Raw genomic sequence first — 15,597 nt, forward strand, 5'->3', positions numbered from 1 at the left:
TTCAGACAAAATCCGTTGGAAAAAATCAGACGGATTTTGTGGTCGGAATGTCCGACCGTGTGTACAAGGGCTTAGAGTATCTGTCAGCCACTGCTTTCTTCAGAATGACTGAACTTTTCCTTCCATCATTTCTGGGTGCTTCAAACAGACCATTATACAGCCTAACGCTTAACGCTTAAGGATAGAGCACCATCCTTTCCTGTCAAGGCTCACTCTACTACATATGTGAGAGCCTTTTGGGCTCTTCAATATAACACTACTGTTTCCCAGATTTGCAGGGCTGTTATCTGGTCTTTTGTGATCTCCAGGTGAATTTTCAAGCCCCATCAGATGCCAACTTAGGGTATAACTTCCTTCAGCTCTTTGAGCTGCAGGTAGTCTATAGTTATGTTTTTGGTGGGTCTGTTAGCATTTAGTTGTTTCCCACTCTGCATTTGGACTTCTTTTGGACGTCTCTCCAGTTAATGACTTCCAATGTCCCTCAAAGGACAAGAGGGGAAAAAAGGATTTTGTACTCACCGTAAAACCCCCCTTTTTCCATTTAGTCCATTGAGGGCACAGGTTTCACTACACCATGTTTTATGATCATGCTTTCAGATGGAAAATGTGCGATCGGATTGTGTTGTCGGAAAACATGATCCGATCCACTGGTGGGCTCCATTTGACTTTTTCCGTCGGAATTTCCAACACACAAAGTTTGAGAGCTGGATCTAAAATTTTACGACAACAAAATCCGATTGTTTAAATTCCCATTGTGTATAGACAATTCCGACGGACAAAGTGCCACGCATGCTCAGAATAAATTGAGATGAAAGCTATTGGCTACTGGCCTCTTTATAGCTCCGACGTATGTGTTGTACATCACCTCGTTCCAAACGATCGGATTTGCCGGCAACTTTGTGCGACCGTGTGTATGGAAGACAAGTTTGGGCCAAAATCCATCAGAAAAAATCAGATGGATTTTGTAGTCGGAATGTCCGACCGTGTGTACAGGGCATAATTCTTTGCTACACCACTGGATCCTGCTGGCTTACCTTTTTTTTGGGCTGGCTTACAATTTTTTTGTTTGCCAGTGTTCAATCCTCCCATAGGTGACAGTATAACTTCTTGTGTACCCTAATGGACTCCATGTAAAAGTTACAGTGAGTATAAAAATTCAATTTTTACAAATAAGCAGGCTTCAGTGGGTTTTCTAAAGAGAGAGTATAGCCAAAGTTGTTTCCTTTTAGATATTCTATCTCTTATTGAAAACCTTGTATGTGCTTAAATAGTGAGAGGAATTACAACACTGACTTATTAATTTGTGTGTGTGCATTTAAACTGAGCTATCATGCTCTGCAAACAGGCTTTTTGTGACGGTAGATAAGGAGAAACTAGAAAAGAAGCCTAAAGCTCTTTGAAAATACAGATATGGTACTGAATATTTATATGCAATGTTTCCTATATCACTGGCTAAAAAAAAAAAAAAAAAAAAATGTGGTTTTGAACATTTTAATTTTTAGTAATAATAAAGAAAATTAAGTACAACCGCAGTATATATTATGTTTTAAATGTAATGTTTAAGGTTAAAACACACTGTAGTTTGGGGAAAATGCTCTCTACTATTAAGTCCAATCCAGGTGAAACATGTAAGTATATGGCTATGGATGGGACTGCTAGTGGACAGACCTGGAAGAACGTTTTGTTTTTTTCAGTGACGTGATGTCACCAGTGTGCGAATGTCTGTTACATTGATATTTTTGGGATAATGTTGGTTAATTTAAGTGTTTTACTTGTAGGTCATTTGGGCTACTGAAAAATTCCCACAGCTGACATCTCTTGTCCTTGCCAGGACACCGCAACTGTTGGACATTCACCCCTAGTATTACAGAAGCAAACAACATTCCTCGTTCAAATTCTGATGCAAGTTCAGTGCACTTTCTCCATTAACTGCAAAGCTGAGGCCCAACTGTTGACCTAACCTAGGGTGACAGTGCCAGCCTGCACTTACAGACTTCTTTAGGGTTTTGCTGAAGAGGAGAGAGTGCACTCTCATAAGAAATGTCACCAGCAAAGCTGTAGAGAACAGGCTTCTGGCATTCCTTATGCAAATCCAAGGCCCATGCCAGTCAAAAAAGCTTGTGCACTGCTCATCCCTGGTGATTTTTTTGGTCCAGCCTTGGAGGCTTTTTTTTTTCTGGGCTGTTTTCCTAAAAAGGTAAACTTCGCCTTTAAAACAGAGGTCTTCAGACTGCGGCCCAGGGGCCAGTTGTGGCCTCATCCTTGCTTTTATCCAGCCCTTTGGGCACTATTTGATCCATTGATACCAACAACTGGACACAATTTCCCCCACTGACACCAATGAAGTGGCACAATTCTTCTCAATGACACCAACAATGGGGCACAATTACTCCCAGTGACACCAATGATGGATCACAATTTCTCCTAATGACACCAACAATGGGGTACAATGACACCAATGATGGAGCACAGTCCCTCCCAATGACACCAACAATGAAACACAATTCCTCCCGTTGACACCAATGAGGGAGCACAATTGCTCCCGCTGAAACAAACAATGGGGCATTATTTCTGCCTTTTCTACTCCAAATAGCTATAGCCCGGCCCCATTAAAGTCTGAAGGACAGTAAATGGGCTCTTTGTTTGTTTGGAAACCCCTGCTTTAAAAGTACAGAGGAACAACTTTAGTTGAAACTATTGTTTTATTTCAAATTAGCTTTTGTTACCAGCCTTCTTGAAACTGTGGCAAAAGATGTGTATTCATAAAGAATCTCAGTGATGAAATTGTTTTGTTTCCTGTGCAGGCCTGATGACATGACAGATCCTGGTATATCATTGTGTGCTGAAATAACGCATGTGTTTTCATTGCTTCGACATCACAGAATGAGTGGGTTCAACAACGAGGAGTGGGATCTTCAAACAGACAAGTACAATATTTGGATTTTCTTTCAATAAATGTTTATTGCTTTTATACAATAAGCAAATTAACCTGGTTGTAAGCCCATACATATACCCAGTAAAGTGACTAGCCTAAGGTGATTCACAGAGATGAAACCAATCTCCTTACATATGTTGTACCTGTTCATCTGCAGCATTTCTTCTGTAGAACAAAACAACACAGTTCAAAGGATTTTTCCTGAGTGGAGGGAAGAGTCAAGAGTAGTAATTTGGTGGCAGCCAGCATCATGTCCTTTTTTTATTTTTATTTTTTTTCGGGGCCGCGGTCATCGTGCTTGATGTAATGTTGGATCTACTTTGGGGATCTCCCCCTCCCTCAAAGAGCATATGGCATGGTATGGTTCAGGAGGGGGGGTGCTCGCTCGTCACCCCCCCTTTCCTGGCCTGCTGGGCTGCTTACTTGGATAATGATCTAGTATAGATTTTTTTTTTGGGGGGGAGGGGTTCCTTTTAAAATCCATACCAGACACCAAGTGCCTGGAATGGATGGGGGGGCCCCCACAAGGTTATTTATTTTTTAATGCCAGGATTCTTTTGTTTACATCCTGCTGATAAGTCATTAGTTGTTAACCACTTTGCGCCCGCCCTATAGCCGAAAGACGGCTACAGAGCCGACGCTATCTGCTGGGAGGCCGTCCCTGGATGTCCTCCTGTTTACTTCCACAATGCGCGCTCCCGGGAGCGTGCATCAAGGAAGTTCTGTGCTGGCCGTGTCCCTCGGACACAGCCAGTCACAGATCACTGTAAACGGCCAATCACAGCGGCCGTTTACAGCGCGATCGGCCTATCCAATGAGAGATGATCTCATATGTAAACATATGAGATCCTCTCTCAGCGCCGCTCTCTCTCCTCACACAGACAGCGTGTGAGAAGGGACAGATGATTGGCTGCAGCGAACGTAAGTTAAAAAAAAAGTTAAAAAAAAGTGCCATCCTCACCCAGTGCCATCCGCCCCAGTGCCATCCTCGCCCAGTGCCATCCTCCCCAGTGCTACCTGCCCCCAGTACCACCTGTTAGTGCTATCTGTCCCCAGTGCCACCTGTTAGTGCTATCTTTCCCCAGTGCCATTTGTCCCCAGTGTCATCAGTGCCACCTGTCATCAGTGCCACCTGTCAGTGTCACGTGCCATCTGTTGTCAGTGTCACGTGTCATCAATGCCACTTATCAGTGCCATCTGTCATCAGTGTCACGCGTCATCGGTGCCACGTATTAGGGCCATCTGTCATCAGTGCCACGTGTCGTCAGTGCCACATATAAGTGCCATCTGTCATCAGTGCCACATATTAGTGCCACGTGTCATCATTGCCACGTATAAGTGCCATCTGTCATCAGTGTCACGTGTCATTGTCCTGGTGCTCCAGGGCCTTCAAAAGTGTAATAGGTAGTCAACAAGTTAGATGTGTAATTTATGCTCCTAGAACACATGATGGCGCTCCCTGCATGTTGGACCTCTCTATGTGGCCAGACTGTGAAAAAGTCCCACACATGTGGTATTGTAATACTCGGGAGGAGTAGCAGAATTTTTTTGGGGGTGTCATTTGTGATATACACATGCCATGTGAGAAAAATAACCTATTACAATGACAATTTTGTGGAAAAAAATAAAAAATCTTAATTTTGCAAAGAAATTGTGGGGAAAAAATGAGAACATCAAAAAGCTCACTATGCCTCTTACTAAATACCTTGGAATGTCTTCTTTCCAAAAAGGGGTCATTTGGGGGTATTTGTACTTTCCTGGCTTGTTCGAGTTGCAAGAATTGAGATAGGCCACCAGTACATCAGATGTGATCAATTGTGTATGATTCGCACCACAGCTTGTAGACTCTCTAACTTTCACAAAGACCAAATAATATCCACTAATTTGGGTTATTTTTACCAAAGACATGTAGCAGTATAAATTGTGGCCAAAATGTATGAAGAAAAATTAATAATTTGCATAATTTTGTCACAGAAACAAAGAAATATGCGTTTTTTTTTCAAAATTTTCGGTTTTTTTTCATTTATAGCGCAAAAAATAAAAACCCCAGAGGTAATCAAATACCACCAAAAGAAAGCTCTATTTGTGGGGAAAAAAGGACAAAAAAATCATTTGGGTACAGTGTTGCATTACTGAGTAATTGTCATTCAAAGTGTGAGAGCACCGAAAGCTGAAAATTGGTCTGGGCAGGAAGGGTGTTTAAGTGCCCAGTAAGCAAGTGGTTAAGGACATGGACGGCTGCCCACTCCTTGACAACCCGGTATACACTGCTAAACACTAGTACAAAAATGGAGACAGGCCGGCAAAAAAAATTATGATATTGAGCGTTTATTGATAGATAGCATAGTGTCATCTAGTCATGAGAAGAATGAAGGCAAATGTATAGAAGTGGATGTGCATTGAAGCTTTGCTCAACATTGTAACTGTATTATATGGATATTAATGCAATCGTATTTAAATGCAGTGGAGGAACAGGGAACATAAAAACAAGCGGGGCAAGCAGGAAAGTCAGTGATCCGAACATGTTGCATTTGTATTTCACAAACAAAGGAGTGAGTGATCAAATTTGGTTGGAAGACAATGTTTCTCCCCTGGAGCCTAATTTTTTTTCAAAATGTAACATGTTATCCAGCTTTCATTAATCGGGGTTCATGTAATTTGGTTCTTTAACATCATGGTAATGCAGACTGGACTTTCTAGCATATGGGGGTAATCTGCTACATTGTATTAAGGATTAATGGTAAAACTTTAAATTGGTTCAGGGTAAGTGCCTCTGGGTTTTTCTTCTTTTTTGTTAATGAACAATGTCTCGTCTATTGTAAAAGGTTTTTACAAGACGCCTCTGTTCTGTGAGGTGTGACAGATCACGAGTTCTTATTAGCTAGGAACTATGATCCATCAATTCCTCTAGGTCAGTCCCCTCCCCCTACAGTTAGAAACACACAGAGGGAACACAGTTAACCCCTTGATTGCCCCCTAGTGTTAACCCCTTCCCTGTCAGTGACATTTTTACAGTAATCCATGCATTTTTATAGCACCGATCGCTGTATAAATGCCAATGGTCCAAAAAATGTGTCAAGTGTCCAGTGTGCCCGCAATAATGTCAAAGTCCCAAAAAAAATTGCAGATTACCACCATTACTAGTAAAAAGAAAAAAAAAACGGGATAGGGCACGCCTGCCACAGTAAAATGACGGCAGCTGGTCAGCAGGCGGTTCAGGAACTCAGTCAACTATTTGCCAGACCATTGTTCCTAATTTGTACTGACAGTCTGACTGGATTGGTACCAGCTGAGTGGAGAAAAGCTAATGTAGCACCAATATTTAAAAAAGGCCAAGATAAATCCCTGGGAATTACAAACCAGTTATCCTAACATCAATTGTATGCAAGCTCTTGGAGGGGATGATAAGGGACTATATGCAAGATTTTAGTACTGACAACGGTATAATTCGCAGTAATCAGCATGGATTCATGAAGAATCGTTCTTGCCAAACCAATCTATTAACCTTCTATGAGGAGGTGAGTTGCCATCTAAATAAAGGAAGGCCTGTAGATGTGGTGTATCTGGATTTTGCAAAAGCATTTGATACAGTTCCCCATAAAAGTTTACTGTAAAAGGTAAGGTCCATTGGCATGGACCATAGGGTGAGTACATGGATTAAAAACTAGCTACAAGGGAGAGTTCAGAGGGTAGTGATAAATGGGGAATACTCAAAATGGTTTGGGGTGGAATGTGGGGTCCCCCAGGGTTCTGTTTAATTTATTCATACATGACCTGGAGGATGGGATAAACAGCTCAGTCTCTGTATTTACAGACAATACTAAGCTAAGCAGGGTAATAACTTCTTCACTGGGAGTGAAAACCTTGCAAGATCTGAACAAATTAATGGGGTGGGCAACTACATGGCAAATGAGGTTTAATGTAGAAAAAATTAAAATTATGCATTTGGGTGGCAAAAATATGAATGCAATCTACTCACTGGGGGAGAACCTCTGGGGGAATCTAGGATGGAAAAGGACCTGGGGGTCCTAGTAGATGACGGGCTCAGAAATGGCATGCAATGCCAAGCTGCTGCAAGCAAAGCAAACAGAGTATTGGCATACATTAAAAAGACGATTAACTCCAGAGATAAAATAATTAATCTCTACAGGACTCTGGTCCGGCCACACCTGGAGTATGCTGTCCAGTTCTGGGCACCAGTACTCGGGAAGGATGTACTGGAGAGAGTCCAGAGAAGGGCAACAAAACTAACAAAGGGAATAGAGGACATTAGTTATGAGGAAAGGTTACGAGCACTGAACTTGTTCTCTCTGGAGAAGAGACGCTTGAGAGGGGATATGATTTCAATGTATAAATACCGTACTGGTGACCCCACAATAGGGATAAAACTTTTCCACAAAAGGGAAAAGTGACCTTTCACCAAAACGAGAAGAAAAGCGGTTTAACCTTAAACTATGTAGAGGGTTCTTTATAGTAAGAGTGTTAAGGATGTGGAATTCTCTTCCACAGACAGTAGTTTCAGTGGGGAGCATCGATAATTTCAAACAAATATTAGATAAGCACCTGAACGACCACAACATACAGGGATATACAATGTCATACTGACATATAATCACACACACATAGGTTGGACTTGATGGAATTTTCAACCTCGCCTACTACAGTGCCTTGCAAAAGTATTCACCCCCTTGGCATTTTTCGTGTTTTGTTGCCTCACAACCTGGAATTAACATGGTTCGCATACTGGTTCACACTGACATCTGCAAACCGCTGGGGGTGTCAATTTAAAGTTAATGACACACTCAGATCGCAATGTAAACTGTCAAATGATGCAGGAATCATATCGCATAGTTGTGAACACCCATGTGATCCGATTCCAGCGCAGACCAAAAAAGGGTCCTGCACCATTTTTGGTGCAAATGTGATGCGATTTCAACCATACAGTTTGGCTGAATTTGCATTGCACAGAAATTGCATGTGATCTGCACAGCAATGCAGTGCGAATCACATGTGATGTCTGCCATCGCACAAGTGTGAACCCAGCTTTAGGCCTCATGTACACTGCTGCTGGTAAATGGACGTTTAGGAGCAGTTGGGCATTTTTTTTAACTACTCCTGAACTCTCCTCTGTTATCTTATCAGTACATGTACACAAGTTTGTTTATAGTTGTTTCTAGACGCTTTTTGTGGAACCAAAAAAATGCATTCAGAAGCTGTGTTTAGAGGCATTTCGAACGCCAAATGCGGCTACCCACAATTAGGCGCGTTTTTGTCTAGTAGCATTTTTAAAGGGAAACATTTTATGTATTACTTTTGATCCTGGAAAATGCTAAAAACACACCAAAAACTAAATGATCACTGTATGCAAGCTTGATCTACCATGTGATATTCCCCTCATCAGCCAATTATACTGTACAATACACAACTTGCATTACTTGCTTGTTTACAGACCCCCAACAGTTCAGTTGAGAAAAATAGAGTGTCTCTGAGGGCCCTGTGACCATATGACTATGCTTCCAGGGGCTCCTTTGATAATTAAAAACAACTTCCATGGCTCAACGAGGGAAATTATGAAACTATTATTTTCTTCATAGAAAATCAAACAGCCTGGATCCTCACAATATTTGCAAGGGAAACGTTCTGGTCAGGTCATAGGACAGTCAGAGTAGAATGAAAACTCCTCCTACAAGCTTTAACAAGACAGTGATAAAAGTCACAAGACTGCTATATACTGCTGATGAAAAAAGGTATTTAGCAGTTTATATTTACTAAAATAATTACATTTCCATTTTTTTGTTTTTCTTTGTACTGTATTGAATGCAGTGCCCTGGGTTTAGTAACACTTTCATTAAGCGTTATACAGAAATGTGTGTGTGTGTGTGTGTGTGTTTTTAAACTTAAAAAAAAATCTGTAGTGCTTTAGGCCAATATCAAAAGGGACAGATTTACCAAGAATAGACTTTACTTACATTAGAGGGTGAGTACTTTGCAGTGTATGTAATTGAAATACTTTTTTTTTTTCATTACAGGTGGTTTACTTTCATGGAAGAGCATTGTAGCAAACATTTTTCAAACCTGTATTGTAATCGATCGGTGATGGAAGTAGTGAGCATTATGCGCAGAGTCACCGCAAAGTGCCACCTAGCGTCAAATAATATTATTTCCACCTTAAAGCTGAGACATGAACAGTGGGAAAACAAAACATTGCGGTCTCGTCAAAGGCAGAATTATATTCGACTGTTGAGTTGGTTAGTGAATTTATTATATGAACTGTGAATATTATGCTGTTACATGTTATTTCTATTTCATTCTAGAAACTAGCACACATTAACCACCTCAGTACAGGGCACTTACACCCCCTTCCTGCCCAGGATATTTTTAAGCTTTCAGCCCTGTCACACTTTGAATGACAATTGTACGGTCATGCTACACTGTAACCATGTGTTATCATTTTCTTCACACAAATAGAGCTTTCTTTTGGTGGTATTTAATAGACATGTGCAGAGTAAAATATTTCGTTTCGGAATTTAGTTTTCGTCCGAAAACTTAATTTATTTAGTTACTCCCGAAATTCGTTTTTATTTATTTCGTTTTTCGTTCAAAAATTGCATTCGTCCGAAAATCCACATGAATTACGGTCGAATCTGTCTTTGAAGGCTTATGGTGTATGTCGAATGTATAAAGAAGATTCGACGGAGCTAGTATATAGCATACTTTAGAACCCCTATTAAAGTCTATGGGACTCCAACGTTCAAAAATCTAAAGTGCTAATTTTAAAGACTAATTTGCAAGTTACTGTCCTAAAAAGTGTTTGGGGACCCGGGTCCTGCCCCAGGAGACATGTATCAATGCAAAAAAAAGTTTTAAAAACTGACGTTTTTTCAGGAGCAGTGATTTTAATAATGATTAAAGTGAAACAGTAAAAGTGTAATATTCCTTTAAATTTCGTAGGGGGGGGGGGTGTCTATAGTATGCCTGTGAAGGGGCGCATGTTTCTGGTGCTTAGAACTGTCCCTGCACAAAGTTTCATTTATGCAGGAAAAAAAGTCCTTTAAAATCACTCGCAGCTATTATGAATTGTCGGCTCCGTAATACAGAGAACACTCATTGAAAGTCATTGATAAAAAAAAAATAATAATAAATAAAAAAAAAAGCGTGGGGGTCCCCCAAATTCAATTACAAGGCCCTTCAGGTCTGGTATGGATATTAAGGGGAACCCTGCCTCAAATTTAAGAAAAAATTTGACGTGGGGTTCCCCCTAAATATCCATAACCAGACCCTTCAGGTCTGGTATGGATATTAAGGGGAACCCCGCGTCAAATTTAAAAAAAAATTGACGTGGGGTCCCCCTAAAAATCCATACCAGACCCTTTATCCGAGCACGCAACCTGGCAGGCCGCAGGAAAAGAGGGGGGGACAAGAGAGCGGCCCCCTCTCCCTCCTGAACCGTACCAGGCCGCATGCCTTCAACATTGGGAGGATGCTTTGGGGGTCTGTGACCCCTCAAAGCACCCTGTCCCTATGTTGATGAGGACAAGGGCCTCATTCCCACAACCGTGGCCGGTGGTTGTGGGGGTCTGCGGGCGGGGGGCTTATCAGAATCTGGAAGCCCCCTTTAACAAGGGGACCCCCAGATCCCGGCCCCCCCCCCTGTTTGAAATGGTAAGGGGGTAGTACCCCTACCATTTCACAAAGAAAGTGTAAAAAAATAGTTAAATAAGACAAACACACTTTTGAAAAATTCCTTTATTAAAAATAAAAAAAATAAAAAAAAGATTCCAGCGGTGGTAATCCACTCTTGCTATCCAGCGACGGACGGTCATCTCTCCAGCGATGGCTCATCTCATCCAGCGCAGTTAATCCATCCTTCTGTCTCCACGGAGGAGACACTTCAGGGATTCCGGCGATCTGACGTTTCTTATATACGGAGGGCGGGGCCACCCGTCACCTGACCCCACCCCCCTCTGAGGCAAGGGGAAACCCGGGGTTCCCTGTGACGTATGGGTGACCCCGCCCCCTCTGATGTAACGGAAACCTGCCTGTGTTACATCAGAGGGGTGCGGGTCACCCATACGTCACAGGGAACCCCGGGTTTATAATACAGTAGAAGACTAAAACCTAACCTAATTAGCATGAGCTAATTATCTAAATCAACACTCAGACTAGTTGACTGAGGGATAAGACTTTTCGGCTCCTAGCTCACTAACAATTCAATAAACATTACCATAAACATCAACACGGGGTTAATTAGCCCAAACAATGTGTGGAATACTATTAAAAGCCAGACTAGACTCATTTACATTATACAAGCCAACAGACATGTGACTGGAGTTCATGACATTAGCATCTGACAGTGTGTGTCCCAACAGCATGAGGCAACACACATTATATATACATATATACAGCATTGAATCTGACTAGCACAGATTATAGTGGGGTTCTCATTCACCCTCTGCCCCTTAAAATCCAGGGCCCATAATCAGGCGGCAAGAGGCTCGCATTCAGTCCTCTCAAAAAGCCTGTGTCCCGGATAGGTCTGTCACACATCTCCCCTTTCGGCAAAAGACTAACACAGGAGGAGACCCCAGACGGGTTGACGCCAAAGTTAGTCAGGGGTTCCAGTCCTCTAAAGCTGGTATGGGGTGTAAGGGGTGTGGACCGCCCCTTCTCCCTGGAGTCCTTTCAGCCACTGGAGAGAAGACAGGGTGGTTGGGCTCAGTCCGCCATGCTGTTGGGCATCTGGGCCAACTGCCCAGAATCCCTGGGGTATACAGGTGGAGACTGAAGTCCCATCCACCTTTACTGGAAATCTGTCCTCTGTTGTGGGCAGAGGCCAGCAGCACTCTGTTCCATTGCCAGCAGTTCAGCGGGGTGTAGGAGCTTCTCTACATCAACTTCTCCAGCTAACTGTTGGGGAGAGAGGCTGACTGCCCCAGCTCTCTGGAACTCCACAGTTGTTGCCGGTACTGGGCAGAGGTTGGTTAGCACTCTGCCCGGTTGCTAGCACTTCTGCTGGTGTTCTGTTAGTGGAGACAACAGGCCCATCCACTGACACCAGATCAAGCTGCAGTTGTGAGGTGACCACTGCATTCTCTCCTTGGATGCTGATCTGCAGCTCGTGATAGACTGCCACCTCCTCACCCTCGGCCTCGGCCTCCAGAATTGCTGCAGGTGTGTGGCAGAGGTCTTGGACCCTCTGTCCGGTTGCCAGCACTTCTCCTGGGGGTTTGCTAGGTGGTTCCTCCTCTACAGAAACGTCTATTAAATCCCCAGTCTCTGGAATTGCTAAAAGTGTGAGACAGAGGTCTTGGACCCTCTGTTCAGTTACCAGATCTTCAGCTGGAGAAGTTTGTTGCAACTCCATAGATGCTGCTGGCAGAAAATCACATGTCCCTGTCAGTGTTGTGGGAGAAAGGCCGACTACCTCTTCTCTCAAGAAGGCCAAAGCCACTGTTGGTGCTGGGCAGAAGTTAGCAGAACTCTGCCCTGTTGTCAGAACTTCAGGTTTGGGGACGACAATCTCTGGAGTTTCCACTGCCGATTCTCTGGCATGCTGCTGAACGTGTTCTAGCAGTTTCCTGTATGCCCTTTCCAGATGCTGTTCCTTCCTTCACAAATGGTCCAGATCAGGTTTAAGCTCTGAGACCCCTGCAAGACGAGCATAGCCTCTCTATATTCTCGCAGGTCCTCAAGGGTAGGTTCCCCTTCATCGCCAAACACAAAACGATCTGTAAGGCTCTCCCACAGCAATCCAGGGCCTCCAAAGTCATATCCCTCCGGAGAGCATTCTGTTGTCTCCCCTAAATATCCCTGCTCTGTGTGCCATTGCAGAGCCCAATAATGATTGTCCAGCTCTATCTCCTGCTGGACCAGCCTGTCCAACTCAGTCACCCATTGCTCCTGGGGCCGCTTTCCCACGAATGCCATCTGCAATGCCCGTTGGTCACTGGCCCGTTGCTCTTGGGTTGGAAAGCACTTTCCCTGTTTTATACCAGCGAGCTGGAGGGCTCCAATCCAGAGCTCCACCCGAATCCGCTGCCTGAGCTCCAGGTATTCATCCTCAGACACAGTCCTGGTGTATGCTGAAAGGACGATCCGCAGTAGCCCCGGGAACTCTGATGCCAGGTCCATATCTCCACTAGAGTGACTTAAGTCTGCTATCCTGATCTTGGATTCCAGTGGAGGTTTGGATGTCCCAGACTGCAGGAAGCAACCCACTGCCTGCCACCAATGTGACGGAACCGATCCCACACTCCGATTGAGTGCTTCCGTCAGTATACCGCTTCCTAAGTCTGAATATAGGTATCAGATATTCCAACCGCTCACAAGCACAAAACAAGACGGCACTTGCTTAGCTGCTCAACATGGACTCATTTTATTAGAACCAAAATGCCAAGTATTTATAATACAGTAGAAGACTAAAACCTAACCTAATTAGCATGAGCTAATTATCTAAATCAACACTCAGACTAGTTGACTGAGGGGATAAGACTTTTCGGCTCCTATCTCACTAACAATTCAATAAACATTACCATAAACATCAACACAGGGTTAATTAGCCCAAACAACAATGTGTGGAATACTATTAAAAGCCAGACTAGACTCATTTACATTATACAATCCAACAGACAGGTGGCTGGAGTTCATGACATTAGCATCTGACAGTGTGTGTCCCAACAGCATGAGGCAACACACATTATATATACAGCATTGAATCTGACGAGCACAGATTATAGTGGGGTTCTCATTCACCCTGCGCCCCTTAAAATCCAGGGCCCATAATCAGTCAGCAAGAGGCTCAAATTCAGTCCTCTCAAAAAGCCTGTGTCCCGGATAGGTCTGTCACAGTCACCATTCCACGAGCGGGCGCAATTTTGAAGCATGGCATGTTGGGTACAAATTTACTCAGAATAACATTATCTTTTACAACATAAAAAAAAATGGGCTAGCTTTCCTGTTGTCTTATTTTTTAATTTAAACAAATGTATAATGTTTGGGGGTAGTAATTTTCTAGCAGAAAAAAACTGTTTTTAACTTGTAAACAACAAATCTCAAAAAGCGTTTCTGTCCTTAAGTGGTTAAGGTTGCCTACCCCTGGTTTAGAGACTACATTTGACTTGCTGTGCATTGGGGGTGATTTACGAAAGCCGTGCGCCATCACTAGAGGCGCACGGCAAGGCAAAATGCACATTTCCATATTTACGAAAAATCTTCCTAAAGCTGTTGTGACTACTAAATGTTTAAATCCTTAAGAGACTGTCCATTTTTTAGGCGCAGTTCTTTTAACCCCAGTTAATTTCCTCTGCAAAATGGTCAGACCACAAAACCATATTCCGTTAGTGTCTCAAATTAACATGCATGTGTTTTTTCCTTTCCTTGCTCCTGTTTTGTTGCCCAATACAATTTGTAGCAAATTGTTATGTTTTATGTGTTTTGTTAATAATTTTGCAGATGCATCAATCCAAGTAATGCATAGCCAATCCTATTCTAATTGTGGGCATTTGAGGGAAACCAAGTGAGTGTTAGAACCCCTGCTTGTAGTTTTTAGGTTGGGCTTTGTGTCCCTTTTCCGAAAATTGGCTTCACTTCCTGTTTGGCTATGTGACAGGAAGTGAGGGTAAAACCCTACCATGTCTTTCCTTGGGGACACACAGGTCAATCTATTGTCTCCATTAAGTAAATTGCACTTTGTTGTGTACACCCCAAATTATTAGGTATTTTGGGGTTTATTAAAGGAAAATCCACTCTGCAATACTGTAAATCTGAGGGGAAGCACTGGTGCCTTTATCATCCAATCATATAGAAACAAAGATGCTGTTTTTTTATTTTGCTTGTTGTGGGCAGAGGCCAGAGCTCCAGCAACTGCACTTCCAAGTGCACTTGTAGTGCAAAGTGGATTGGCCTTTAGTAAATAAACCCAAAGTCCAAGATGACTATATAATAATATATAGTGTATACCAGAAATAATATAATTTCTGATATACACACCAAAATGCTAGAGTATGTTTCCTAATAGGGAAACTATTTAGATTAACCCGTGTGCCCCCAAGGAAAGACATTGGTAGGGTTTGACCCTCACTTCCTGTTTGGCTATGTGACAAGAAGTGAATAAATTGGAGGAGAAACCTGCACAATTTCGGAGGTGTCTTCACCCTATCAGGGGTGCAGACATCCCCAAATACTGACAACACTTCTAATCCCTCTGCACTCTATCCCCAAGCAAAAATAAGAAAGGATTTCATTTAGTTTAACTTTGCAAAGACACATTCCTAAGTTCATCTGTGATGCATGTCAATGGCCCTTTTAGACCTTGTTTAATAGAAACCACCAGTTGCCTTTCACTAGAAATATTTGTTAGTCCAGTCCTGGAAATCTGCATCTGCTTTACTAATAATTTAAAAAAACATTGGGTTCCTGCATCTAGATGCGTGACCGCTGTGTATGTGAGATGCGCAACTGCTGTGTGCGCAGAGGTATGTACCCGGAAGCGGTGGCCAGCACACAGGAATGACATCACGCCCCCATCGTGTTGTTGCTTCAGATACAGATCCTATTATAGTGCATTTTCGCTATTTTCAAAAGCTGTGTTTTGTGTTCAAACATGAGCACTTCTAAAAATGATTTTTTTTATAGATGATGATCTTATTTAGGGTATCTATATT

General features: G+C 42.7%; 1 protein-coding gene across 3 annotated transcripts in view; it reads left to right on the forward strand.

The window, feature by feature from the left end:
• ERMARD (ER membrane associated RNA degradation) overlaps positions 1 to 15,597 on the forward strand; it is a 148,604-nt gene that overhangs the window by 130,596 nt on the left and 2,411 nt on the right. For 2 of the 3 annotated variants that reach the window (XM_077486281.1, XM_077486282.1), the window contains 2 exons: positions 2,805 to 2,927; positions 8,965 to 9,183. In XM_077486281.1, the coding sequence (XP_077342407.1) occupies positions 2,805 to 2,927; positions 8,965 to 9,183 (342 nt within the window). The remainder of the gene's footprint in view (positions 1 to 2,804; positions 2,928 to 8,964; positions 9,184 to 15,597) is intronic. The other variant, XM_077486283.1, reaches the window with a different exon arrangement.

Source organism: Lithobates pipiens, unplaced genomic scaffold (assembly GCF_037356315.1).
Source record: "Lithobates pipiens isolate NorthernLeopardFrog02 unplaced genomic scaffold, aLitPip1_a1.2 Scaffold_18, whole genome shotgun sequence".
In the NCBI taxonomy this organism is placed as follows: Eukaryota; Metazoa; Chordata; class Amphibia; order Anura; family Ranidae; genus Lithobates; species Lithobates pipiens.